General features: G+C 40.7%; 1 protein-coding gene across 5 annotated transcripts in view; it reads right to left on the bottom strand.

Moving 5' to 3' along the window:
* SHANK2 (SH3 and multiple ankyrin repeat domains 2) overlaps window positions 1–24,179 on the bottom strand; it is a 460,235-nt gene that overhangs the window by 185,448 nt on the left and 250,608 nt on the right. For all 5 annotated transcript variants that reach the window (XM_070761430.1, XM_070761447.1, XM_070761457.1 and 2 more), the window contains 2 exons: window positions 11,117–11,199; window positions 9,337–9,461 (listed from right to left, as the gene is read on the bottom strand). In XM_070761430.1, coding sequence (XP_070617531.1) covers window positions 9,337–9,461; window positions 11,117–11,199 — 208 coding nt within the window. The remainder of the gene's footprint in view (window positions 1–9,336; window positions 9,462–11,116; window positions 11,200–24,179) is intronic.

Genomic DNA, 24,179 nt, shown 5'->3' with positions numbered 1-24,179 from the left:
ACAAAGGTGTTGGATGAAGGTGGTGCTGTGGATATTGCCTACCTGGACTTCAGCAAAGCCTTTGATACGGTTCCACATAAAGAGCTGATAGATAAATTAGTGAAGATTGGACTTAATCCCTGGATAGTTCAATGGATTTGCAGCTGGCTGAAGCGTAGCCATCAGAGAGTTATTGTTAATGGCGAGTATTCTGAGCAGAGTCAGGTTACAAGCGGTGTGCCACAAGGGTCTGTTCTGGGTCCTATTCTTTTTAATATGTTTGTGAGTGACATAGGGGAAGGTTTGGTAGGGAAGGTTTGCCTATTTGCCGATGACTCTAAAGTGTGCAATAGGGTTGATATTCCTGGAGGCGTCTGTAATATGGTAAATGATTTAGCTTTACTAGATAAATGGTCAAAGCAATGGAAACTGACGTTTAATGTTTCCAAATGTAAAATACTGCACTTGGGGAAAAGGAATCCTCAATCTGAGTATTGTATTGGCAGTTCTGTGTTAGCAAATACTTCAGAAGAAAAGGATTTAGGGGTAGTGATTTCTGACAGTCTCAAAATGGGTGAACAGTGCAGTCAGGCGGTAGGGAAAGCAAGTAGGATGCTTGGCTGCATAGCCAGAGGTATAACAAGCAGGAAGAAGGAGATTATGATCCCGCTATATAGAATGCTGGTGAGACCACATTTGGAATACAGTGAACCCTCGATCATCGCGAGGGTTCCGTTCCAGGAACCCACGCGATGATCGATTTTTAGCGAAGTAGCGGTGCGGAAGTAAAAACACCATCTGCGCGTGCGCAGATGGTGTTTTTGCTTCCACTGCCGCCCGCCCTTCGCCCGCCCACCCCGTTGCTCGCGCCCAGGCTCGCGCGCGCTGCCCGCCCGCCCACGCTGTTGACGGCTCCGCTTCCCAGCTGGGAGGCGGAGGTGAGGTTTCCCGCGCGCACGGGCTTTCCCCAGCAACGCGCGCAGAGCTAGGGTGTCCCCAGGCTCGCGCGCCGCTGCCCGCCCGCCCACGCTGTTGCCGGCTCCGCTTCCCAGCTGGGAGGCGGAGGTGAGGTTTCCCGCGCGCACGGGCTTTCCCCAGCAACGCGCGCAGAGCTAGGGTGTCCCCAGGCTCGCGCGCCGCTGCCCGCCCGCCCACGCTGTTGCCGGCTCCGCTTCCCAGCTGGGAGGCGGAGGTGAGGTTTCCCGCACGCACGGGCTTTCCCCAGCAACGCGCGCAGAGCTAGGGTGTCCCCAGGCTCGCGCGCCGCCGCCCGCCCACCCACGCTGTTGCCGGCTCCGCTTCCCAGCTGGGAGGCGGAGGTGAGGTTTCCCGCGCGCACGGGCTTTCCCCAGCAACGCGCGCAGAGCTAGGGTGTCCCCAGGCTCGCGCGCCGCCGCCCGCCCACCCACGCTGTTGCCGGCTCCGCTTCCCAGCTGGGAGGCGGAGGTGAGGTTTCCCGCGCGCACGGGCTTTCCCCAGCAACGCGCGCAGAGCTAGGGTGTCCCCAGGCTCGCGCGCCGCTGCCCGCCCGCCCACGCTGTTGCCGGCTCCGCTTCCCAGCTGGGAGGCGGAGGTGAGGTTTCCCGCGCGCACGGGCTTTCCCCAGCAACGCGCGCAGAGCTAGGGTGTCCCCAGGCTCGCGCGCCGCCGCCCGCCCACCCACGCTGTTGCCGGCTCCGCTTCCCAGCTGGGAGGCGGAGGTGAGGTTTCCCGCGCGCACGGGCTTTCCCCAGCAACGCGCGCAGAGCTAGGGTGTCCCCAGGCTCGCGCGCCGCCGCCCGCCCTCCCACGCTGTTGCCGGCTCCGCTTCCCAGCTGGGAGGCGGAGGTGAGGTTTCCCCAAGCGCGCGCGCTTTCCCCAGCAACGCGCGCGCGCTGGGAAGCAGAGCAAGGGTGTCCCCAGGCTCGCGCGAGTCGCCCGCCCACCCACGCTGTTGCCGGCTCCGCTTCCCAGCTGGGAGGCGGAGGTGAGGTGTCCCCAAGCGCGCGCGCTTTCCCCAGCAACGCGCGCGCGCTGGGAAGCAGAGCAAGGGTGTCCCCAGGCTCGCGCGAGTCGCCCGCCCACCCACGCTGTTGCCGGCTCCGCTTCCCAGCTGGGAGGCGGAGGTGAGGTGTCCCCAAGCGCGCGCGCTTTCCCCAGCAACGCGCGCGCGCTGGGAAGCAGAGCAAGGGTGTCCCCAGGCTCGCGCGAGTCGCCCGCCCGCCCACGCTGTTGTCGGCTCCGCTTCCCAGCTGGGAGGCGGAGGTGGGGTTTCCCGCGCGCGTGCCGCCCGCCCGCCCACGCCGTTGCTCGCGCCGCCGCTGTCTTACCGGGGCAAGAGGGGGAAGACCCAGGGAAGCCTCTGCCCGGCGGGGAAACTCCACCATCTACGCATGCGTGGAAGGGCACGCATGCGCAGATGGTGGAGTTTACTTCCGGGTTGAAAACTCGCGATATAGCGTTTCGCAATAATCGAGATCGCGAAACTCGAGGGATCACTGTACTGTGTTCAGTTCTGGAGACCTCACCTACAAAAAGATATTGACAAAATTGAATGGGTGCAAAGACGGGCTACAAGAATGGTGGAAGGTCTTAAGCATAAAACGTATCAGGAAAGACTTAATGAACTCAATCTGTATAGTCTGGAGGACAGAAGGAAAAGGGGGGACATGATTGAAACATTTAAATATATTAAAGGGTTAAATAAGGTCCAGGAGGGAAGTGTTTTTAATAGGAAAGTGAACACAAGAACAAGGGGACACAATCTGAAGTTAGTTGGGGGAAAGATCAAAAGCAACATGAGAAAATATTATTTTACTGAAAGAGTAGTAGATCCTTGGAACAAACTTCCAGCAGACGTGGTAGATAAATCCACAGTAACTGAATTTGCCTGGGATAAACATATATCCATCCTAAGATAAAATACAGGAAATAGTATAAGGGCAGACTAGATGGACCATGAGGTCTTTTTCTGCCGTCAGACTTCTATGTTTCTATGTTTCTATGATCCACCTCCCTGTAGTGGCATGAAAACTCTAGGGCAGTGATGGCAAACCTTTTTTTCCTTGGGTGCCAAAAGAGCATGCGTGTGCACTATCGTGCATGCACAAGTGCCAACACCCATAATTCAATGCCTGGGGAGGGCAAAAACAACTTTCCACACCCCTCCTTAGGCCCTCTGGAGGCCAGAAATGGCCTGTTTCCCAACTTATGGTAGGCTTGTGTTTTTTCCTCCCCAGGCTCCAAAGGCTTCCCTGAAAAACACCTTTCCCTCCCTCACCCCCTGGAGGCTCTCTGGAAGCCAAAAACATTCTCCCATTCTCTATGAGCCACAAATCAGCTGGCTGACACACACATGCAGCTTGGAGCTGAGCTAGAGCAATGGCTTGTGTGCCAGCAGATATGGCTCCATGTGCCACCTGTGGCACCCGTGCCATAGGTTTGCCATCACTGCTCCAGGGCCTAGACAGCATGGTCAAAGAATCCAAGACTGTTTATGTCCCATTCGTTTTATTTTATTTTATTTTACCCAGTAGGCACAGTTGAAGAATATATTAGCTACTTGTTATGTAGTTTTTAAAATTAATCTTCATCTTTATTGTTTATTACTTTTTATTCTTCCTTTCTATGCAGTACAATGAGAAATGAAGGGACAAAATGATATTTTAATTGCTTTTTTATTTTTTCCTCCCAAAGCCAATCATTTCTATACAAAAGACAAATGATAAAAACTTCTCAATTTAAAAAAATTAAAAAATTAATCCAGATATGATAAGAATTATTTTTAAGGATTTTTTAAAAATGTATACAGCGCGGGGGATGCGTTTTAAGACCACCCATGAAAAACGAATTTCTGTGAAGTAGAGGAAAGATATTTTTTAATGTATTTAATGAACTTTTGGACTTTTAAAACTCACCCTTTGCATTAAACAGTCGTTCTATAATATTTCTCAACTGGAACTATATGTGATATCCTACCAGTTACTTTAATAAAGTAGAGTAGTACTGTAGACGAATTTTATGAATTTTTAATGGATTTAAAATTTTCAATGGATTTAATGGATTTAAGTCCCCTTTGAAAACCCGTGAAGTAGCGAATCCTCAAAAGATGAACCGCGAAGTAGCGAGGGATTGATATAGATAGCAGTTTGGCTCTTGGAAGTAAATAGGCTAATGGTGTCAGTAAGCTTTTTTGAAAAAGCACACAATTCAAATACTATCTACTACCAGAATACTGTACTATCATGCATCTAAAGTAGCAGAATTGATACAAGAGAAGGAATAAATATGTTGAACATGCTTTAACAAATTATTTGTATATATTTGGAAGTTTGACTGTCTGACCCTGCAAAAATGGTCTATTAAAAAACAATACTCGTAATTAAGGGTACACTTTCACTATAAATATATAGTTAGACAATGATTGCCACATTAAGCATACAACCATCATTAAGCATGAACCAACTAGTAAGAATGTCAGAAAGGAGCCACTTCACTCTGCTGGTCAACAAGACACAGTCGGCTTCTTGTGCGCATGAATGATATGGTTCAGGGGCAGGTTCCACTTACTTTAAGCTACCGGTGTGCATCGTGACCGCGCACACGTTACGCACACATTCTCTTGTGTCCTCTCATGCTATTTCGGGTCTCTGCACATGTGCAGAGGGACAATTTTACTTCTGCGCCTGAGCCGAAAGCCAAAAATGCAAAATATATATATATTTTTTAAGATGGCAGTGTCCACCACCCGGCAAAGCCATCATATGTTCAATTATGCAACCAGTGGGCTCCTACTGGAACGGAACACCGAGGCGCACTGATAGGAACCTATAACTGATGTAGTATTTGGGAAAGGAAGCTTTTTAAAAATAGGCAGGACTCATGGTGGCACAGTGGCTAGAATGCAGTACTGCAGGCTAACTCACTGTTCACTGCAAGAGTTTGATTCTGAATGGCTCAAGGTTGACTTAGTCTTCCATTCTTCTGAGCTCAGTAAAATGTGGACCCAGATTGGGGCCAATATGCTGACTCTGTAAACTGTTTAGAGAGGGCTGTAAAGCAGTATATAAGTCTAAATGCTACTGCTAGAAGTTCCAGACAAGTGACTCATCCTTCCCAGAGAAGTTTAAATGGCATCTACCTCGTAAACTTTATAATATCTGAATACTCTCTCTCTCTAAAGACTCACAGACTTTTAAAGTTTTCATTATGTTTTTGGTGCTGTTCTAATTGAATGGTTGAACACCAACTTCTATGATTTATTTTTATATTTTCATGTTTTTAAACTTCATTTCTGAATCAGGAAACAAACTTTAGGAAGAATAATTTGAAGTAAACCTTTATAATGCATTTATAAAATCATAAATGGAAATTATTCTGTTTTTGTTTAAAATGTATTTAAACAAAAGATCCAAAGCAAGCATTAATAACCTGTATGAAACAACACAGTAAGACATTATTAAAAAGTTTACTTTTCCTTTACAATAATAGCACTCTAGCTACATTCCTGAGGTTGAGGGCAAGCATATAATATTATAAATATCTGAGTCACTGAGGATTTTCTATCACTTGGCAACAAGCATTAAGGCCAGTCACTGCCAAAATTATCACAATCCAATTTCACAGCAGTGAAAAGAACATGTGAACCTTACTTAGTGTTCTTACTGCAATTAATTGTTGTTCAAATGAAATATGTATGCAATTAACAAAAAAATCCAAGTAACTTCTTTAAATACATACTAGCAGAAAAAGTGTGAATTCAGAAAACTATTCCTCATTAACAAATGTATTTAAAACATAATGTTCATGATTCCTATGTTATAATTTAGAATTGTGGTAATTAAAAGTGCAGGCAATTTGATTATTTGTCAATCAAATAATAATTATGTGGGGCAGGCTTTGCTTACAAAATAGAGTGCCAGTTGATGCTGTTGTTTTTTCCACTGCCAAAGACAGACTGACTCAGCCAATTTTTTTTGGTATTTTCTTATTAAAAATGGCTGAAGTGGCTAATCTTTGCAGAATTCTGAAAAATGGTAGTATACCCGCTTATTTTTAAATTGTTTATGCTAGCAATCTTTAAAAATAACGGATTTTAATAGAAAAACTGAACTATGTACTGGACAAAAGTGTTAATATCTTGGGCTGTATCCAAAAGTAACCAACCTTCTCCTCCTCCTCTTCTTCTACCTTTTACCTTCTATCTATATACTGTATACTGCTAAAAAAAATAAAGGGAACACTCAAATAATACCCCCTAGATCTGAATGAATGAAATATTCTCATTGAATATTTTGTTCTGTACAAAGTTTGAATGTGCACAACAAACAGCATGTGAAATTGATTGTCAATCAGTATTGCTTCCTAAGTGGACAGTTTGATTTCACAGAAATTTGATTTATATTGTATTGTTTAAGTGTTCCTTACTTGGAGTTATATTGTATTGTTTAAGTGTTCCCTTTATTTTTTTTGAGCAGTGTATATTACTACTGGTATGATACTTTGTAACAGAGTTTCCTTTTTCTCCAGATAATTGTTGTAAAAGATTAGAGGGTCATCCATAGCTGATAGGATGCAATGCAATGGTGATTTGGGGGTGTTGGGGAAGAGAAATAAGAGGTCCTATTACATAAATAGAAATATACTTTTACCATGACTCTTAAAGATGATGTCCAAAATAAATGAAAACTGACCAAACATTAAATAAATAGCATTTTTAAATGAGAAAAAGAATTTCTTTGGTTAAATGTTACAAAATAATGTGATGTAGTATTCTGTATTTTGAGATGTAGGAACTTGTACTGAAAATCTTCACAGACAATAATATCTGAGATATATTTCCTGACTATGCCTATGCTCATATGGGACAGTTTCCATTTCTTTTTCTTCTTTCTTCTTTACCTGGTTTTTAACCCTGTCTTTATTATTTTGATAAATAGCATATCTAGTACTCTTCTTCCTCCTTACAACAGCCTTCAATTTTATTACTTTCAGTTACTTGTGTTGTGCTAAATGTGTTGTCCAATTCCCAAATTATAATAATTTATTACTCTGCCCACTGTACAATGCAGATATTCCATCTGAAAGGAAACATTTGTTTCACAGATTTCTGAATACATTACAATTCTATTCAAATTTATTTAAAAGCTATTGTTTCTAATAAGCTTTACTGTACTTCCAAATAACATGCAAGCATTGAAACCTTGTTCTCCAAGCTCATAGTTTACTTGTTTACTTGCTACATGTGTACAAACTAAAGTGGAAATAAAGTTTATACAGAACTGTATCTCAAGACAGCAGCTGAAAGATAAAAACATTCCCAAAAATATTTGTACAGCTGAAAAGACATATGGATATGCATAACCAAAAGTTTGAATTAAGTTTCTAGAAAATCTCTTATCCTATCCAAAACCCAATATACTTTCCTAAAACTTGTATATTCCAAGTTTATCATTCTGCATTTTACTGAACACTAACCCTTGAAAATTATTCCTCTATATCTTTTAACAACCCTAGAGAGGTATCACTGCAATGCTGGCATACACTTACAGTTTGTGGCATTGGCCAGTACCCAAAACCACATTTAACATCTTTCACAGTAGAAAGAGGTTTGGAGATTGTGTTTTTTGAGCAGCAATCTATGCATTCATGATAAACTCATTCTGAAACCTCAGGATGCCCCAAAATACCTTAAATATTTGTTCTTCACAGAACAAATTCTTAAAATTGTATAGGCCATGTTCATTTTTCAGGTCTGCCTACCCAGGTCTAAATTAAGACCACCATAGATGAATCTTTTGCGTATATTCTGCGTATAGTTACTGCATTATGAACAATGAATAAACATTGAAATGTCCTTCAGGTTGAAGTTTAAATTTTAATATCCATCCAAGAATTTCCCAACTCTCGAAATATGTATGAAAATCAACCTACAAATTAATACTATGCAAAATATCTAAAGACAAATATTCAGAGATTATACCAACAGAAAGACCAACATCCAATGCATTTTATTCCAATATATACTGCAATATATAACCAGGAAAATAAATTAGCTAAATGTAAATATAAATGCCCAAACATAATGTTAAGATATCAGAAAGATCTGAGTTTCTATTTCTGAAGTCTGGTTTACCACTGAGAGTATAGGCAAAAATCTTCAGGTATCTTAATCCAGGTGTCACATGCACAAAATGTAAGAAAAACAAGACCTTAAATTTGGAAATTATATTTGAAAATAAACATTTGAAATCAGATATCCAACAAAATCCTTCTCCCTTTTTGTGAAACATGTTTATACATTTACTCCCTGATGCCTAATATTTTGATATATTTTTCTCTTTCAAGTGATTAACAATCAATCAAACCCCAGGATATCTGTCATTAAAATGAATATACAAATTTTTCCAATGATATCAAGGGGAAAATATTGGAGTTTCTGCTAACAAAAGATGGAATTACTACATTTACACCAAATGGTTCTTACTTGCTGCTATGCATGTGAACAATAAATCTAATAATGATAACTCATTTTTAGACACAGTATTATACACAAGAATCAACTCATTTCTTCTTAAAATTAAATTTATCCAAAGTAAAGAAAGAATTAATCTAACAGACACTCTCATGGAGGCTTCTCGCCTAAAAAACAATGTATTATCTAGAACATGGGTGTTCCTTGCCAACTTTAAGACTTGTGGACTTCAACTCCCAGAATTCCTCAGTCAATCACAGGTCTTAAAGTTGCCAAGGTTGGACATACCAAGGTCTAGAATTTTACACATTTATAATGATGCAACTTGTATTAATATTTTAAAAAAACAAGATTTAAAAATAAGACAATTCAAACAAATATGCAAAAAAGTAATGGCATTAAACAGCTAATTTCAGATAGTCCTCAATTTATGATCACAGTGGAAACCAGGATTTCTGTTGTTAAAGCAAGGCAGTTAATAAATAAGTTGTGGCCAGGTTTATGATCTTTTTTCTGTGATAGTTGTTAAGCGAATCAATGCAGTTGTTAAATTAATCATGAGATCATTAAGCAAATCCATCTTCCCCCATTGACTTGACTCGACAGAAGATGGTTGGGAAAGTTGCAAGTGATGATCCTATGAGCCCAGGACTTTGCAACTATTGTAAATACATGCTGGTTGCCAAGCACTCAAATTTGATCATATGACCACAGGGATGCCGTTTTGGTTGTGTGAGGATTGGTTGTAAATCATTTTGAACTGTAGCTTTGAACAGTCACTAAACGAATGGTTATAAGATGAGGACTACCTGTAGGCCTTGCTGCCAACAGACAGAAAGACCAGTTTCCCTAAACCAGGATAACATTTTTCATCCCCGCCAGAATAATTAACCATATTTTCCTACCTCTATCAAAAAGTCTCCTGTTCTCAAGCCAGCTTGCCATGCTACCCCTCCTTCATCAACTGATTCCAGGTACTGCAAAGCAGGGAAGGCTGGCGTTGGTGTGAATTCTTCAATTGGTGTATCAGCTTTAGGAATAATAAATGACATATTTGAATAAACTTTCAAAACATGCAATTGTATTTCATAAAATATTGCCTGTTACAAGGCCAGAAAGCCTTTAAGTAAAACACTCCACATCTATCTATCTATCATCTATCTATCTATCTATCTATCTATCTATCTATCTATCTATCTATCTATCTATCTATCTATGAATCTATCTATCTATCCTCTATCTATCCTCTATCCATCCATCCATCCATCCATCCATCCATCCATCCATCCATCCATCACCTGTTTCTTTCTGTCTGTCTCTCTTTCTATTTTCTTGCATATTAATAAATGCTTGGGTTTAATAATTAAACAAATAAAGCTCTGAATTTAACTGCTAATAAACATAAAGCCATGAATTTGATAACACACAGCATACATCTGAAAATAGTATTTTAAATCCTCATACAAGTGTATCAATAATTTCAAGTATTCAAAAACAGATAATTATCTAGTTAACACTTGGTATGGTATAAAGCCATTAAATCCAACAGGACGATCCTATAACTGTACATTAGATACGTATTCTGTATGAGTTTCACATACATGCTTTATGTTTGTCATATACAGTTTTGATAAAGGTAAATCATCTTTGGACAAACGTTAGTACAGTTTGAAGTATATGTTTTCAATGGGCATTGAATTTTTAGTCTGAAGAACTCACTCCATGTGAAATTAAGATGTATAGTGAGGGAGCTCTATTTGCTGCATAGATAGCTCAGCGCCAGCTGATCGACACAGTGATGAAGTCACTGGGTTTCCAGACGACCCCACCAAAAACGTATGTTTGGCCAGGAGAGTTAATCTGTTACATAGCTAGGGGGACCCAATAGGTATTTGCCACACTCTAGTGAGGAAAGTGCTATTCCTACATAAGGGTGTGGAGATTCCTCCATAAAGTACATATGGTATAGCCTTTCCTTGAAGACAGCAGTCTAAGGAACAGCCCATTTATTAACTGGGGGAGGGGGAGAGAGTTTTATAACAGACACTGGGATATACCACCACTTATAAAATTTGCCATAAGAGTAAAACAGATCACAGATAATTATATTTGCTGTATAAATCTATGCAAATAGATTTTACATAGGAAAAAAAATTGTATATTTAGACACAAGCAGTTTTTAAACAGCACACATACTAAAAGGCCATCTGATATGCCTGCAGCTTATGAAAATACAAAAATGACCTGAATTTCCTCCTAAAGATTCAGTAGTTGTATTTTGACTAAGCTGCAAATCCATTTCAAGAGGAGAAAAAGTCAATATGCCCCTTCAACTAGCACATTATTTTAGTGGAATAACTCTTTACAATGAAGCATTTGATTATTTTCCCCCAGCAAGGATGGTTTCAAGCATGCTAAATATTTAAGCAACTTCTCCCCTGAATTATTCCACAAATCAATTATTTCTTTCACACACACACTCTCTCCCTCTCTCTCTCTCTCAAAACTGCTCGATCAGAAACCAGTAAATCCATATTGGCACTCTACTGCACAGAGAGAACACTGTTGTCTAGCAACCAAAGGCATAAGGAATAATGCCTGTTTATTTTCAGAAATGCATGCCATTTTTCACACAAGCACTCCCCCAATCACACAGATACAAGAAAGAAGAATAAATCCACATACCTTTAGCCCCTCTGAGCACAAACCCAAATCCTTCATTGTCCTTTTTCTGCAGGACCACTGCCTTTTCTTCTATAATGCAGTCACTGTAGAGAGAATTCCGAGGATAGCGACCGTTATTATATCCCTTCATCACCACGGTTGTAGCTGCTCCTCCAGTGTGCAAGTTCATCATCCTCACAGCCCGTTAATCAAATAATAGTGCGGTAACCAAACATGGGAAAAATGTCATGGCAAACAACAGAAGAAGGAAAGAGACAGAAACAAGGCTTAATAGCAAAGGAGAACATGACAGTGCAACTTAACGGAGGGAACAATGCAGGGAAGGCTGAGGAAGAAACCATGCATGGTGGTGGCTGAACAAATGTGTGATCATGTCACTTGTGTGCTAGCTAGGAGCCTAACAGAAAAGAAAGTGAACTGAACAACAGTAGCGTTAATAAACTCCTCAGTCGTAGATGTACCAGAGGCATCTTCTAGTGAAGCCAAAATGAAACCAACCAGAAGAAAAATGAGGCAGCATTTTAAAATTTAAAGGGAGCTTGCTTTGCCGTAGTAAGGAGCTAAAAGGCACGAATATATTCAGAAGCTATGCCTTGCATCAAAAGCCCTTTTCAATCCTATTGAATGTTGCATACTGCAAGGATCCCACATGATCATCTGACAGCCTACAATGCTAACAACGTGCAGCTGCCTTGGCGTCATCAAGCACAAATTTTCACAGCATCAAGATCTGCATAATTTAAATAGTAACAAGGCATGTATGTTCATGATCACCTTTTCCTATCAGAAATTACAGTGCTTTCCTGAACGCCAGCACAAGTGAAATACTCAAGAGAGTGTGCTAAAAAAAAAAGAAAAAAGAAAAAAAAGCAAGGCTTAAAAAGAAGAAGGGGTTTGTTACAAATTTACTGACATTTCACTTAGGTGATATTTTTTAAAAAATTATTTAAGAAATTGAAAGAATTAATGATTTAATATATATTCTATGCTAAAACATTAAACTGTAGTATTTATTATGCTTTAATGCATCTTCATTAAACAGTATATAACTATAATTGTATACCTTAATTAAATGCATGGTTTAAATTGTGCTTTTATATTTAACAAGGAAACATTTTTGAATCAAAAATTATTTCTTCCATTTTCGTTTTAGAAAAGCATTTTCATATATTAAGCAATGTCCATTAAAAACAAATAATAATGAACTAATGCCCATTAAAAACAAATAATAATGAACTGATGAAATGGCATAGCTACTGCTCTGGCAATAAGAAATAATATTAAAGGAAATTTTTGAAATGTTCCTGTAGAATCAAAGAACCAATTTCTTAAGGATGATACCATGTATCCATATACATCTAATGATTTAATTTGGTTTGCAGCTTAAACTAAGCATTTAGGCAACTTGCACAAAAAATATTATAAATTTACATTTGAAATGCAGAAAAGTATAACAAAGAGTTCCATCAACTTTCTACCAATAGATACAAAAACAGCCAGCATTCTCTGAGAAAACTCCTTCTAGGAAACAAATATGGCAAGTAGCCAGTCAGGTTGGCTTCTTGGCTAATCAACTGGCCAGTTTTCACTTTTTCTTATTTCTAAATGATGACAGGAAAATGCCCGTTGATACCTTTTTAACAAGAGTTACAATTTAATTTTTAAATCAAGAAATTCTATCTGATGGGGCAAGAGAGAGATGTAAGAATTTATTCTTTACAAACATACGGTAACTTTACCAACAACAAGAACAGATTCTTTTCAGGACTAAGAGACCATGGATATTGGAAGAGGAAATAGGATTAAGGTAGCTGATACTGTACATCAGATTCATCTCATCCCCTTAGCTTCTCCTTCATTTCCCCCTCACCTACTCTAAGAGTCTTTTTTCAGTGAAGATATAACTTTAAACGGCCACTAAACAAACTGTTGTAAATCGAAGACTACCTGTAATTTCTGCCGTGTTATGTGAATTTATGGGAGGGATTTATGATTTAAGGCTCACATAACTTGGAATTCAGGAAAAGAACTGAAAATTTAACAACTTTCTTGGCATCAACAAAATCTCCAAATGTATAGTCAGAACATACTTCAAATACATACCTTTCAGATCATTTGGAACCCAATATTCATGAGAATAAAAAACTGTGGCGGTTTACCTCTGAATTTGCATAAAGCAACTTGCTAATATTTTTTAAAAGAGTAATTACAGGTCTGTTTTAAAAGATTTTGTGAAGAGGTTTATTGTTTATTAAGGTCAGTGTCCAGTCAATATAAAACAAAAAGTACAGGAATTCCTTGACTTGCAACTATTTAATGAGTCTGAAGAGTTTACAATGGCACTGAAAAAAGTGACTTATGGCTGTTTTTCACACTTACAACCTCTACAGCATTCTCATGGTGATCAAACATCAGAAGTTTGGCAACTGATCATATTTATGACGGTTGCTGAGTCCTGGACTCATGCGATTACCTTTTGTGACTTTCTAATAAAGCAACTACAATGTTGACGTCAGTTTTACTTAACAACCGTTTGACTAATTTAACAACAGCAGCGATTCACTTAACAAATGTGGCAAGCAAAACTGTCACTCTGTTTCTTTAGTTTAGAGTCTATGTTACTTCTAAATAATAGAAGTTAAGAATGGAGTGTGATTCCTAAATCAGTAACACCTTTTATAAGTAAATAAAATTAATAGTAAGTGCATGCAACTTCTGGAGCATAGTAAGACTCAATGTCCTGTTTTGGTAAATGACGAAGTACTTTAAATGATGTACAATAATTTACTACTACTTTAAATGAAGGTAATACAATCATAAATTTAGCTTTGTATATGTTTTACATCAGGGATCTTCAACATGAGGGGCTTGCAACTGGGCCGTGGAAATGGAAGGTATGCGCATCCTGACTTGTGCGAGCATGTGTACTCCATTTGCCTGAGCATACATGTGCGCAAACGATCCGCTCCCTTCCCCACCCCGCCGGTACACAGAGCTGGAAACTTTGGGGAACTCTGCTGTACACCTTAATGAATATTTAATATTCAGGATGAACAGTGCAGTCAGGCGGTATGAAAAGCAAGTAGGATGCTTGGCTGCATAGCTAGAGGTATAACAAGCAGGAAGAAGGAGATTATAATCCCGCTATATAGAGTGCTGGTGAGACCACATTTGGAATACTGTGTTCAGTTCTGGAGACCTCACCTACAAAAAGATATTGACAAAATTGAACGGGTCCAAAGACGGGCTACAAGAATGGTGGAAGGTCTTAAGCATAAAACGTATTAGGAAAGACTTAATGAACTCAATCTGTATAGTCTGGAGAACAGAAGGAAAAGGGGGGACATGATCGAAACATTTAAATATATTAAAGGGTTAAATAAGGCCCAGGAGGGAAGTGTTTTTAATAGGAAAGTGAACATAAGAACAAGGGGACACAATCTGAAGTTAGTTGGGGGAAAGATCAAAAGCAACATGAGAAAATATTATTTTACTGAAGGAGTAGTAGATCCTTGGAACAAACTTCCAGCAGACGTGGTAGATAAATCCACAGTAACTGAATTTAAATATGCCTGGGATAAACATACCGTATATCCATCCTAAGATAAAATACAGAAAATAGAAAAGGGCAGACTAGATGGATCATGAGGTCTTTTTCTGCCGTCAGTCTTCTATGTTTCTATGTCTATGTTTCTAATAAGGGTGGATTACTATCAAACTGTTAGAAGTACAGTTTGTGAATTAGAATTTTAACTCATGTGATTTGGTCTTCTCTGATTATTGTAACATTTGATGAGAACAGAATTGTTAATATGACTTTGGATCAACTGCTTGGTGTAAAGATGCTACTGCTATTATATGGAATTTATTGATCTACTAAGAAGTATGGACTATTCAGAGAAAGGGGTTGACTAAAAGAATAATTACCCAACTGTAGAAGGAAAATATACATTTGATTTGCAACAATGTATTATTGATACATTGATACACAAAGCTATTATTACCTATCAAATATAGGCTATCCTCAACTTACAATCACAATTGAGCCCTAAATTTATGCTGTTTGGTTTGCAACAATTTGTTACGTGACCTTTGTCCCGTTTTACGACTTTTCTCGCCACATTTGTTAAATTAGTAACACGGTTGTTAATTGAATCTGGTTTCCCCCATTGGTTTTTATTGTCAGAAATTTGCCAAAGATAATTACATGATTCTAAGACACTGCAAAAGTCATAAATGTGAGTCAGCTGTCAAGCACCTGAATGAAAATAATGTGAACATGGGGATGTTGCAATGATTATAAGTGTGAAAAATGGCCATAAGTAACTTTTTTCAGTGTTGATGTATTAACTTTGAATGTATCAATGTTCCCATAACACCAGAGAAATAAATCAGAGTCCAACCTTTGCCTTCTTCCAAGTTCTAATTTATTAATAGAGACATGTTGGTTACAAACTGTAGTCAACCTGATACTAACTTTTACTACAGTTCTTCACCCAGGTTAAGGTTCATCCCTCGTCCCCACATCTACAAGTTCATCACATGGACCACTCCGGTTCTCCCAATGTCCACAATCCTCCCCTGTACTCCTGGCTGGTGCTGAACAAAGCATTATATTGAATCTCTGCAAAGAATTGTTGTGGCTAGTATCTTTCCCTCTTATGCAACCACCCCTCCCCAATTCCCACAGTACTTTTCTATTTGTGGCAGGTCAAAGTCTCTAACTCAAAATTATGACTTTGGCCTGACAGAAGGGTCACTAAGCAAAATTTATTGTAAATCAAGGACTACCTGTATATATCAATAGTTGATTTCTGCTTATTTGGGTAATAGGATAAGGAAAAAAGAATTCTGAACAATCTAATCAAAATTTGGGAAATGGTTTTGTTTATAATTTAATTTTCCAGGCCTGGCTTTTTCCCTTTTCCTCCTCTTTTTAATTGTTATTAAGATTGAATCTAATATTCTTTAATTAATATTATTGGGTCATTCTTTGTCAAGTGGACCAGGTGTCCACTTGACTGATTTTTTCAGCCTTATCTGAAAAGAAACCATCACAAAAATCAACATATATGATAGAAAAAATGTGCTTTTTCTAATGAAATAAAAATGAAGATGATTGAAGGTGAGAAAACAGAGAGCTCTGTTTTCTCACCTTCAATCATCTTCATTTTTATTTCATTAGAAATAGCACATTTTCCCCCTATGATATATGTTGTTGTGATGGTCTCTTTTCAAATAAGGCTTCAATTTCACCTGGTCCACTTGACAAAGAATGACTATATTCATAATTCAATGTTGTATATACTTACCGTATTTTTCAGAGTATAAGATGCATCCTTTTCCTCCCTAAAAGAGGCTGAAAATTTGGGTGCATCTTATACTCTGAATGTAGCTTCCCCCCTTCTCCCCCAAAGCTTCTCCCACCAGCCTTAACTCGGTGCTAATGAGCTTCCCAGCTCTTAGCAGATTGCAAGCTCTTTCACTGTTACTCTCTGGGAAGAATGTTTTCCAAGCCCTAAGTCTTTGCAGGTTTTTTTCATTGGTCTACTTGCTCAGAATTTTTCTTTCCAGCCCTAACCAGGTACTAACAATGTTCCGAGCTCTTACCCATGTGCAAGCTCTTTCACTGTTACTCTTTCTGAATAAGGTTTTTTTAAAGTCCCAACCAGGAGATAAAATAATGTGCAGAAACTGACCAGACTAAAGACACTAACCAGATGAATATCTGGTAAGCAGATTTCCCACCCACCCTATTTTCCTCCCCATTTACTAAGATATGTCTTATATTCCAGTGCGTCTTATACTCCAAAAAATATGGTACATTTGGGTTATTAGTTTAGCACAATAAAATTATTTAAAATAATAGTCTGGATTGCACATTCTATGATATGATTAAATTCACAAATTAATTTGGGGAATTTATTTGGACTAAACATTTATCCACAGTATAACAGATTCTATTAACAGAACTCTGCACTTTTGTATAAATAATTATCTCTCCAATGGATTAAAATATTTTAAAAGTTTGTCCAAAAAACTGCAACTACCAATTATTTGCTTGTTCAAAGGGCATGTTTTGGGGAAAGCAATATATACAACTTTGAATTTCTTCCAAAATATTGACAAACTACAATATGCCAATCCAGTAAATTTTCATTGCAGTATCTTCCTAACATAAATATTACCAAAAGAACAAACTCTGCCTATTTTTAATGCTTTCGCTTTTTAAAGAGTAAATGAATAATTCCAGTAACTACAAGATTTAAACTTCATATACATACTATACTTGATAGATTATTAGTGTGCCTGGAAATGTAATCAATCTATCTATGAAATATGATTGTATAAAGTGTAGCCCTGACATGATTCACAAGGGAAATGTTAATTATTTGTTTAAGGCCAATAGTGAATTTAACATTCAAGTCATTACTATTATCCCAGAAATGGTAGCACTGTTTCTAAACAGGAAATAGCATAGCATTATATTTCTGAATATGTATGTATGCATGTATGCATGTATGCATGTATGTATGTATTTATTTATTTATTTATTTATTATTTTGTCCAATACACAATGAGGGTTTTAGTGGGTATATATATATATGTGTGTGTGTGTGTGTGTGTGTGTGTGTGTTTTCGTAGATTTTCACGGGTATATGTATGTAGATTGTTCTGAGTTCGGGTTTTGCCCTGTGTAATATTTTGCATGTCTATGCGACGTTTCGGTGAAATCACATTCACCATCATCAGGCTGAAGTTTTAAGCTTCGTGTTGCTGTAAACATGGAACACAGCAACACGAAGCTTAAAACTTCAGCCTGATGATGGTGAATGTGATTTCACCGAAACGTCGCATAGACATGCAAAATATTACACAGGGCAAAACCCGAACTCAGAACAATCTACATATATATATATATATAAAATATGTTTTTTTATGTTGGATCACTCTGGTATATTTCAAGGAACGTCACAGCTCCTTTTTGCCTCTAGGCCCAACCCAGGGCCACTTCAAGGCAGTTAATTTATTTATAGCCGACAACTATATTCTGTATGTGTCAAATGTTTTTTTAGCTGGAATTTTAAAATTAAGGGAGACTAGGATGGTCCCATTTCAGCCTTGTTCTGGCCTCATCAGCTAGCCACACCCTTCCTTACTGGGATTTGATCCTGTGGACTCTGCCTTGTAAGGCAGAGACTTAGCAGAGGTGCTATCAGATCAGATCCCTTCCAGCTGTGTACCAGGGAGGGGCTATATGTTTTTTTATGTCGGATCACCCTGGTATATTTCAAGGAACGTCACAGCTCCTTTTTGCCTCTAGGCCCAACCCAGGGCCAAGGCAGTTAATTTATTTATAGCCAACAACTATATTCTGTATGTGTCAAATGTTTTTTTAGCTGGAATTTTAAAATTAAGGGAGACTAGGATGGTCCCATTTCGGCCTTGTTCTGGCCTCATCAGCTAGCCACACCCTTCCTTACTGGGATTTGATCCTGGGTTGGGCCACATACATTGGACAAACCAACCGAAGAGTGAGCCAACGCATTGCAGAACATGTGAATGCAGTTAAAAAAGAAGAAAAGACTTCCTCCCTTGTCCAGCACATTAAAAAAACAGGGCACGAAATTGACTTTGAAAAAACTAAATTACTTCACAAAACAGAGAATTTATATAGAAGAATTGCTCTGGAAGCCATAGAAATTGAGAGGAGCCCCCTTTGCATAAATAAAAGAGATGACACATCCCACCTACCAGAAATTTGGAAACCAACCTTAAACAAAAAAAACACTTCATAAAAATCACCATGTCAATCCTTCTAATAATTATGATTTTGGAATTTTGAAATTTGAAAACCAGCCTTAAACAAAAAACACTTCATAAAAATCACCATGTCAATCCTTCTAATAATTATGATTACACCAACCAATCAGATCACTAAAACATAATCACCCAATGTATTTGCTACATTCAAACCAAATCTCCACCCACACACTATATACTAGGAAGAAATTACAGTTGCAAACATTCCATTTTACAACAACATGAAGCTTGGAACTTCAGCCTGATGATGGTGAATGTGATTTCACCGAAACGTCGCATAGACATGCAAAATATTACACAGGGCAAAACCCGAACTCAGAACAATCTACATACATATACCCGTGAAAATTTACGAGAATATATATATATATATATATATATATATATATATATATATATATCCCTGGGTTGGGCCGAGAGGCAAATAAGGAGCTGTGATGTTCCTTCAATACACCAGGGTGATACGACACAAAAATATGTAACCATTCCCTGGTGCAGAGCTGAAGGGATTGGATACTGTAGCCTAGAGGATAATTATCTGCCTTACAAGGCAAAAGTTGCAGGTTCAAGTCCCAGTGGGTATGGCTAGCGGATGAGGCCAAAATAAGGCCGAAATAGATCTATCCTAGTCTCCCTTAATTTTCAAATTCAGCAAAAAACAAAAAAAAAACATGTGACATATACGAAAACAAATATATATATATATATATGAGTATAACCTTCATATATATTTTACTATATGTGTGTGTATTTATGTGTATATATATATGTGTGTGTGTGTGTGTGTGTATATATATATACAGTGATCCCCCGTTTATTGCGTCCCCGACCATTGCGAACAGGGTACTTCGCGATTTTTCAACCCGGAAGTCAAAATACCATCTACGCATGCGTGCCCGTTTTTTTCTATGGGCACGCATGCGTAGATGGCAACCGGGAGATCAGCTGCTGGGCGGCTTCCCTGGGTCTTCCCCCTCTTGCTGGCGTCAGCGAGGAGTTTCCCCACCGCCCACGCAAACTCCTCGCTGCCGCTCGCCCGCCCTTCGCCTGCCCACGCCGTTCGCTCCCCCTCTTGCTGGCGGGAGGGCGAGAAGCCCTCCCCAGCACCCGCTCGCCCGCCCTTCGCCGCTCGCCCGCCCTTCGCCCTGGCCGCTTCTTCCCAGCGGAGAAATTCCAGCCCCCACCTGGTCCCGCCCGATCCTCCTCCCTGAGGCAGCTCGCCCTCCCATGGCCGCTTCCTCTACCCTCCATTGCAAGCCCTCGCCACCGCAGCCAACGCGCGCTGCGATCTTCAAGCCCGGCTCCTTTCGGCCCAGCATCCCGGGCCAAGCAGCTGCCTTCCGTGACTGAGCCTGGCTCGCCCGGAAGATCGTAGCGCGCATTGGCTGCAGCGGCAGCGACATTGCTGCCGGCTTGGCTTCGCTCGCCGCTGCAGCCAACGCGCGCTACGATCTTCCGGGCGAGCCAGGCTCAGTGACGGAAGGCAGCCGCTTGGCCCGGGATGCTGGGCCGAGAGGAGCCGGGATTGATCCGCTGAGCCTGGCTGGCCCGGAAGATCGTAGCGCGCGTTGGCTGCAGCGGTGAGCGAAGCCAAGCCGGCAGCAATGTCGCCACCGCTGCAGCCAACGCGCGCTACGATCTTCCGGGCCAGCCAGGCTCAGCGGATCAAGCCCGGCTCCTCTCGGCCCAGCATCCCGGGCCAAGCGGCTGCCTTCCGTCACTGAGCCCGGCTCGCCCGGAAGATCGTAGCGCGCGTTGGCTGCAGCGGCAGCGACATTGCTGCCGGCTTGGCTTCGCTCGCCGCTGCAGCCAACGCGCGCTACGATCTTCTGGGCCAGCCAGGCTCAGCGGATCAAGCCCGGCTCGCCCGGAAGATCGTAGCGCGCGTTGGCTGCAGCGGCAGCGACATTGCTGCCGGCTTGGCTTCGCTCGCCGCTGCAGCCAACGCGCGCTACGATCTTCCGGGCCAGCCAGACTCAGCGGATCAAGCCCGGCTCGACCGGAAGATCGTAGCGCGCGTTGGCTGCAGCGGCAGCGACATTGCTGCCGGCTTGGCTTCGCTCGCCGCTGCAGCCAACGCGCGCTACGATCTTCCGGGCCAGCCAGGCTCAGCGGATCAAGCCCGGCTCGCCCGGAAGATCGTAGCGCGCGTTGGCTGCAGCGGCAGCGACATTGCTGCCGGCTTGGCTTCGCTCGCCGCTGCAGCCAACGCGCGCTACGATCTTCCGGGCCAGCCAGGCTCAGCGGATCAAGCCTGGCTCGCCCGGAAGATCGTAGCGCGCGTTGGCTGCAGCGGCGAGCGAAGCCAAGCAGGCGCGCCGTTTTCCGCTGACTCCTAAAGTGGGGAAGTTCGCCCGGAGTCAGCGTAGAACGGCGCAACTGTTTTAAAACGATCGGAGCTTTCCAATGAGTCCCGAAGACAAACGGCAAACTTCTGCGTTTGTCTTCGGGACTCATTGGAAAGCCGCGCGGGTGTTTTAAAACATCCCCGCCGACATGGGGGGCTTGCTAGCACCCCCCCAAACCCGGGTTGGGGGTTCGGGGGGGTGCTAGCGAGCCCCCCATGTCAGCGGCGACGTTTTAAAACAGCCGCCCCGCCCCCCAATCTTCGGCTCCTCGCTAGCGCTGCGGAAGTTAAAAACACCATCTGCACATGCGCAGATGGTGTTTTTACTTCCGCAGCGCTACTTCGTGAAAACCCGCTCGTTGCGGGGGGTCCTGGAACGGAACCCTCGCAACGAGCGGGGGATCACTGTATATATATACACACACACACACACACATATATATATATACACATACATACACACACATATAGTAAAATATATGATGAAGGTTATAGAGGAGATACTCGTAGTAAAATATATCTAAGAAAGAATAGAAGAGAAGGTATAGGAATAAAACATATCAATGAAAGAATAGAAGAAGAGATATAGGAATAGAAGAAAGGTATAGGAGTTCTAAGCTTTCTAGGCCCAGGATTGAAAGTCTAGTCTCATAGGGTGTTCTATTTCGAGTGGAGGAGTGAAGGGCTCTTCTGGTGAAGTATATTTGGACATTTTCAAGGGTGTTAATGTCTGAGATGCGATATGGGTTCCAAACAGATGAGCTATATTCAAGGATGGGTCTGGTGAAAATTTTGTAAGCTCTGGTAAGTAGTGTGAGATTGCCAGAGCAGAAGCTACGTAGGATTAGGTTTACGACTCTTGAAGCCTTCTTGGCTATGTTGTTGCAGTGGGCTTTGGCACTTAAATCTTTTGTTATTAGTATATCGAGGTCTTTAACCGAGTGGGGATTATTTTCATAATTTGCACACTTACATTCTGACAGGTCTAAGTGAATGTATGCACAGCAATTTCACTTTGCTGGTGATCCCAACTAAAATAGTATTGTTCATGCCACGCCTGGCTTAATATGAAAGGACTATTTTAATAATTTGAGAATATAAGAACATAAGAAGAGCCATGCTGAATCAGGCCAAAGCCCATCGAGTCCAGTATTCTGTGTCACACAGTGGCCCACCAATTGTACATGGGGATCTTGAGTAGAAAGAGAAGGCAAGACCCTCCCTTTCCCTTGACCCCCAACAAATGGTACGCAAGGGAATCCTGCCTGCCTCAACCAACATAGAGGCGGCACATGGACATCCGTTTCAATAACCACTAATACACTTGGCATCCATGAATCTCAGGTTTGTAAGTGGAATCTTGAGGAAAAATACCTTGCAAAAATTGGCAAAGTATATCTCCACCTTAAATTGTTAAAACCATGATGTCCTTTGAAAGCACTTGTTTTAAAAGTTTAGCACAGACCTACTTCTTATTATATAGTTTTTGAGGAAAAACAATTATTTTTGGAGTGTGTTAAAAAATCTGCAAATTGGATATAAATATCAGGAAAAACAGAAACCTATCCAATTTCATAGCAAACATTGTGTTCAAGATTTCATCAGCATTTTGATTCAAGTACAGTGGTACCTCTACTTATGAACATAATCCGTTCCATGACCAGGTTCTTAAGTAGAAACGTTTGTAAGAAGAAGCAATTTTTCCCATAGGAATCAATGTAAAACAAATAATGTGTGTGATTGGTGAAGGGAGGGTGGAGGCCCTGTTTCCCCCCAGGAGATTCCTAGAGAGGCCCACGGAGGCTTCTCCCCACCTTTTCTGGCCCTGTTTTCCCCCAGGAGATTCCTAGAAAAGCCCCATGGAGGCTTCTCCCTGCCTTTTCCGGTTACAGTTTTGGAGGTTCGGGTTTGTAAGTGGAAAATGGTTCTTGAGAAGAGGCAAAAAAATCTTGAACACCCGGTTCTTATCTAGAAAAGTTTGTAAGTAGAGGCATTCTTAGGTAGAGGTATCACTGTATTTTTATTTAGAAATTAGAGATAATACTTTATTCTTAAATTAAAAAATAATAAGTCATGAATTACTATAAATAAATTTTGTATTAAAATAATAAAACACAAACAGAGAGAGTTCTTTAACCTATTCCTTTTTTCAAATTGTCAGTCATCCAAGTAGAGTTGTCTGAAGGTTGTCTGAAATTGAATGAAGGTTAAGTCATTGAGGAAGCTGCCTGGACTAACTAACAACAAAACCAACAGCAACAAAAATTAGTCCAATTGCACTGATTCAACCTTCAAGCAACCTCCAGACTATTCCCGTTTCCAAAAATATTCAAAAGGTCTTGAAGGTTTTACTAATTTAATGTCTGCTACTATCATATCTATATAATCATATTATACAAATTGTGCTAAATAGCAAGGCAGCAGCTGCTTTTTATTTTAAACCCAATAGTTTGTTAAGAATAAAATATCTCACCCATAATGATCCTTAGTTAATTTTCCAACCAGCATCTGAAAGCAACAGAGACTAAACAAGAGAATGCCCTGGAGATTCTGTAACAAATCTTCACTGTAATTTTCTTGTTCTAAAAGGAGGTACACCCAGAGGAATGAGGGAAAATTTAGAGTTTAACTCTCACACATCCCTTATAAGTGATTTCAGTCACTGATTTCTCATATAATATCTAGTCAGGCCATTTACATCCCATGTGTGCTTGAATTATTTATTCATCTTATTTACTTATTTATTTTGTCCAATACACAATGAGGGTTTTAGTGGGTATATATTATTTTGGCCTCATCATCTAGCCATACCCACTGGGACTTGAACCTGCAACCTTTGTCTTGTAAGGCAGAGAATTATCCTCTAGGCTACAGTATCCAATCCCTTCAGCT

This window comes from Erythrolamprus reginae, chromosome 1 (genome assembly GCF_031021105.1).
Source record: "Erythrolamprus reginae isolate rEryReg1 chromosome 1, rEryReg1.hap1, whole genome shotgun sequence".
Taxonomy (NCBI): domain Eukaryota; kingdom Metazoa; phylum Chordata; class Lepidosauria; order Squamata; family Dipsadidae; genus Erythrolamprus; species Erythrolamprus reginae.
This window is presented reverse-complemented; position numbering and strand designations above follow the sequence as displayed.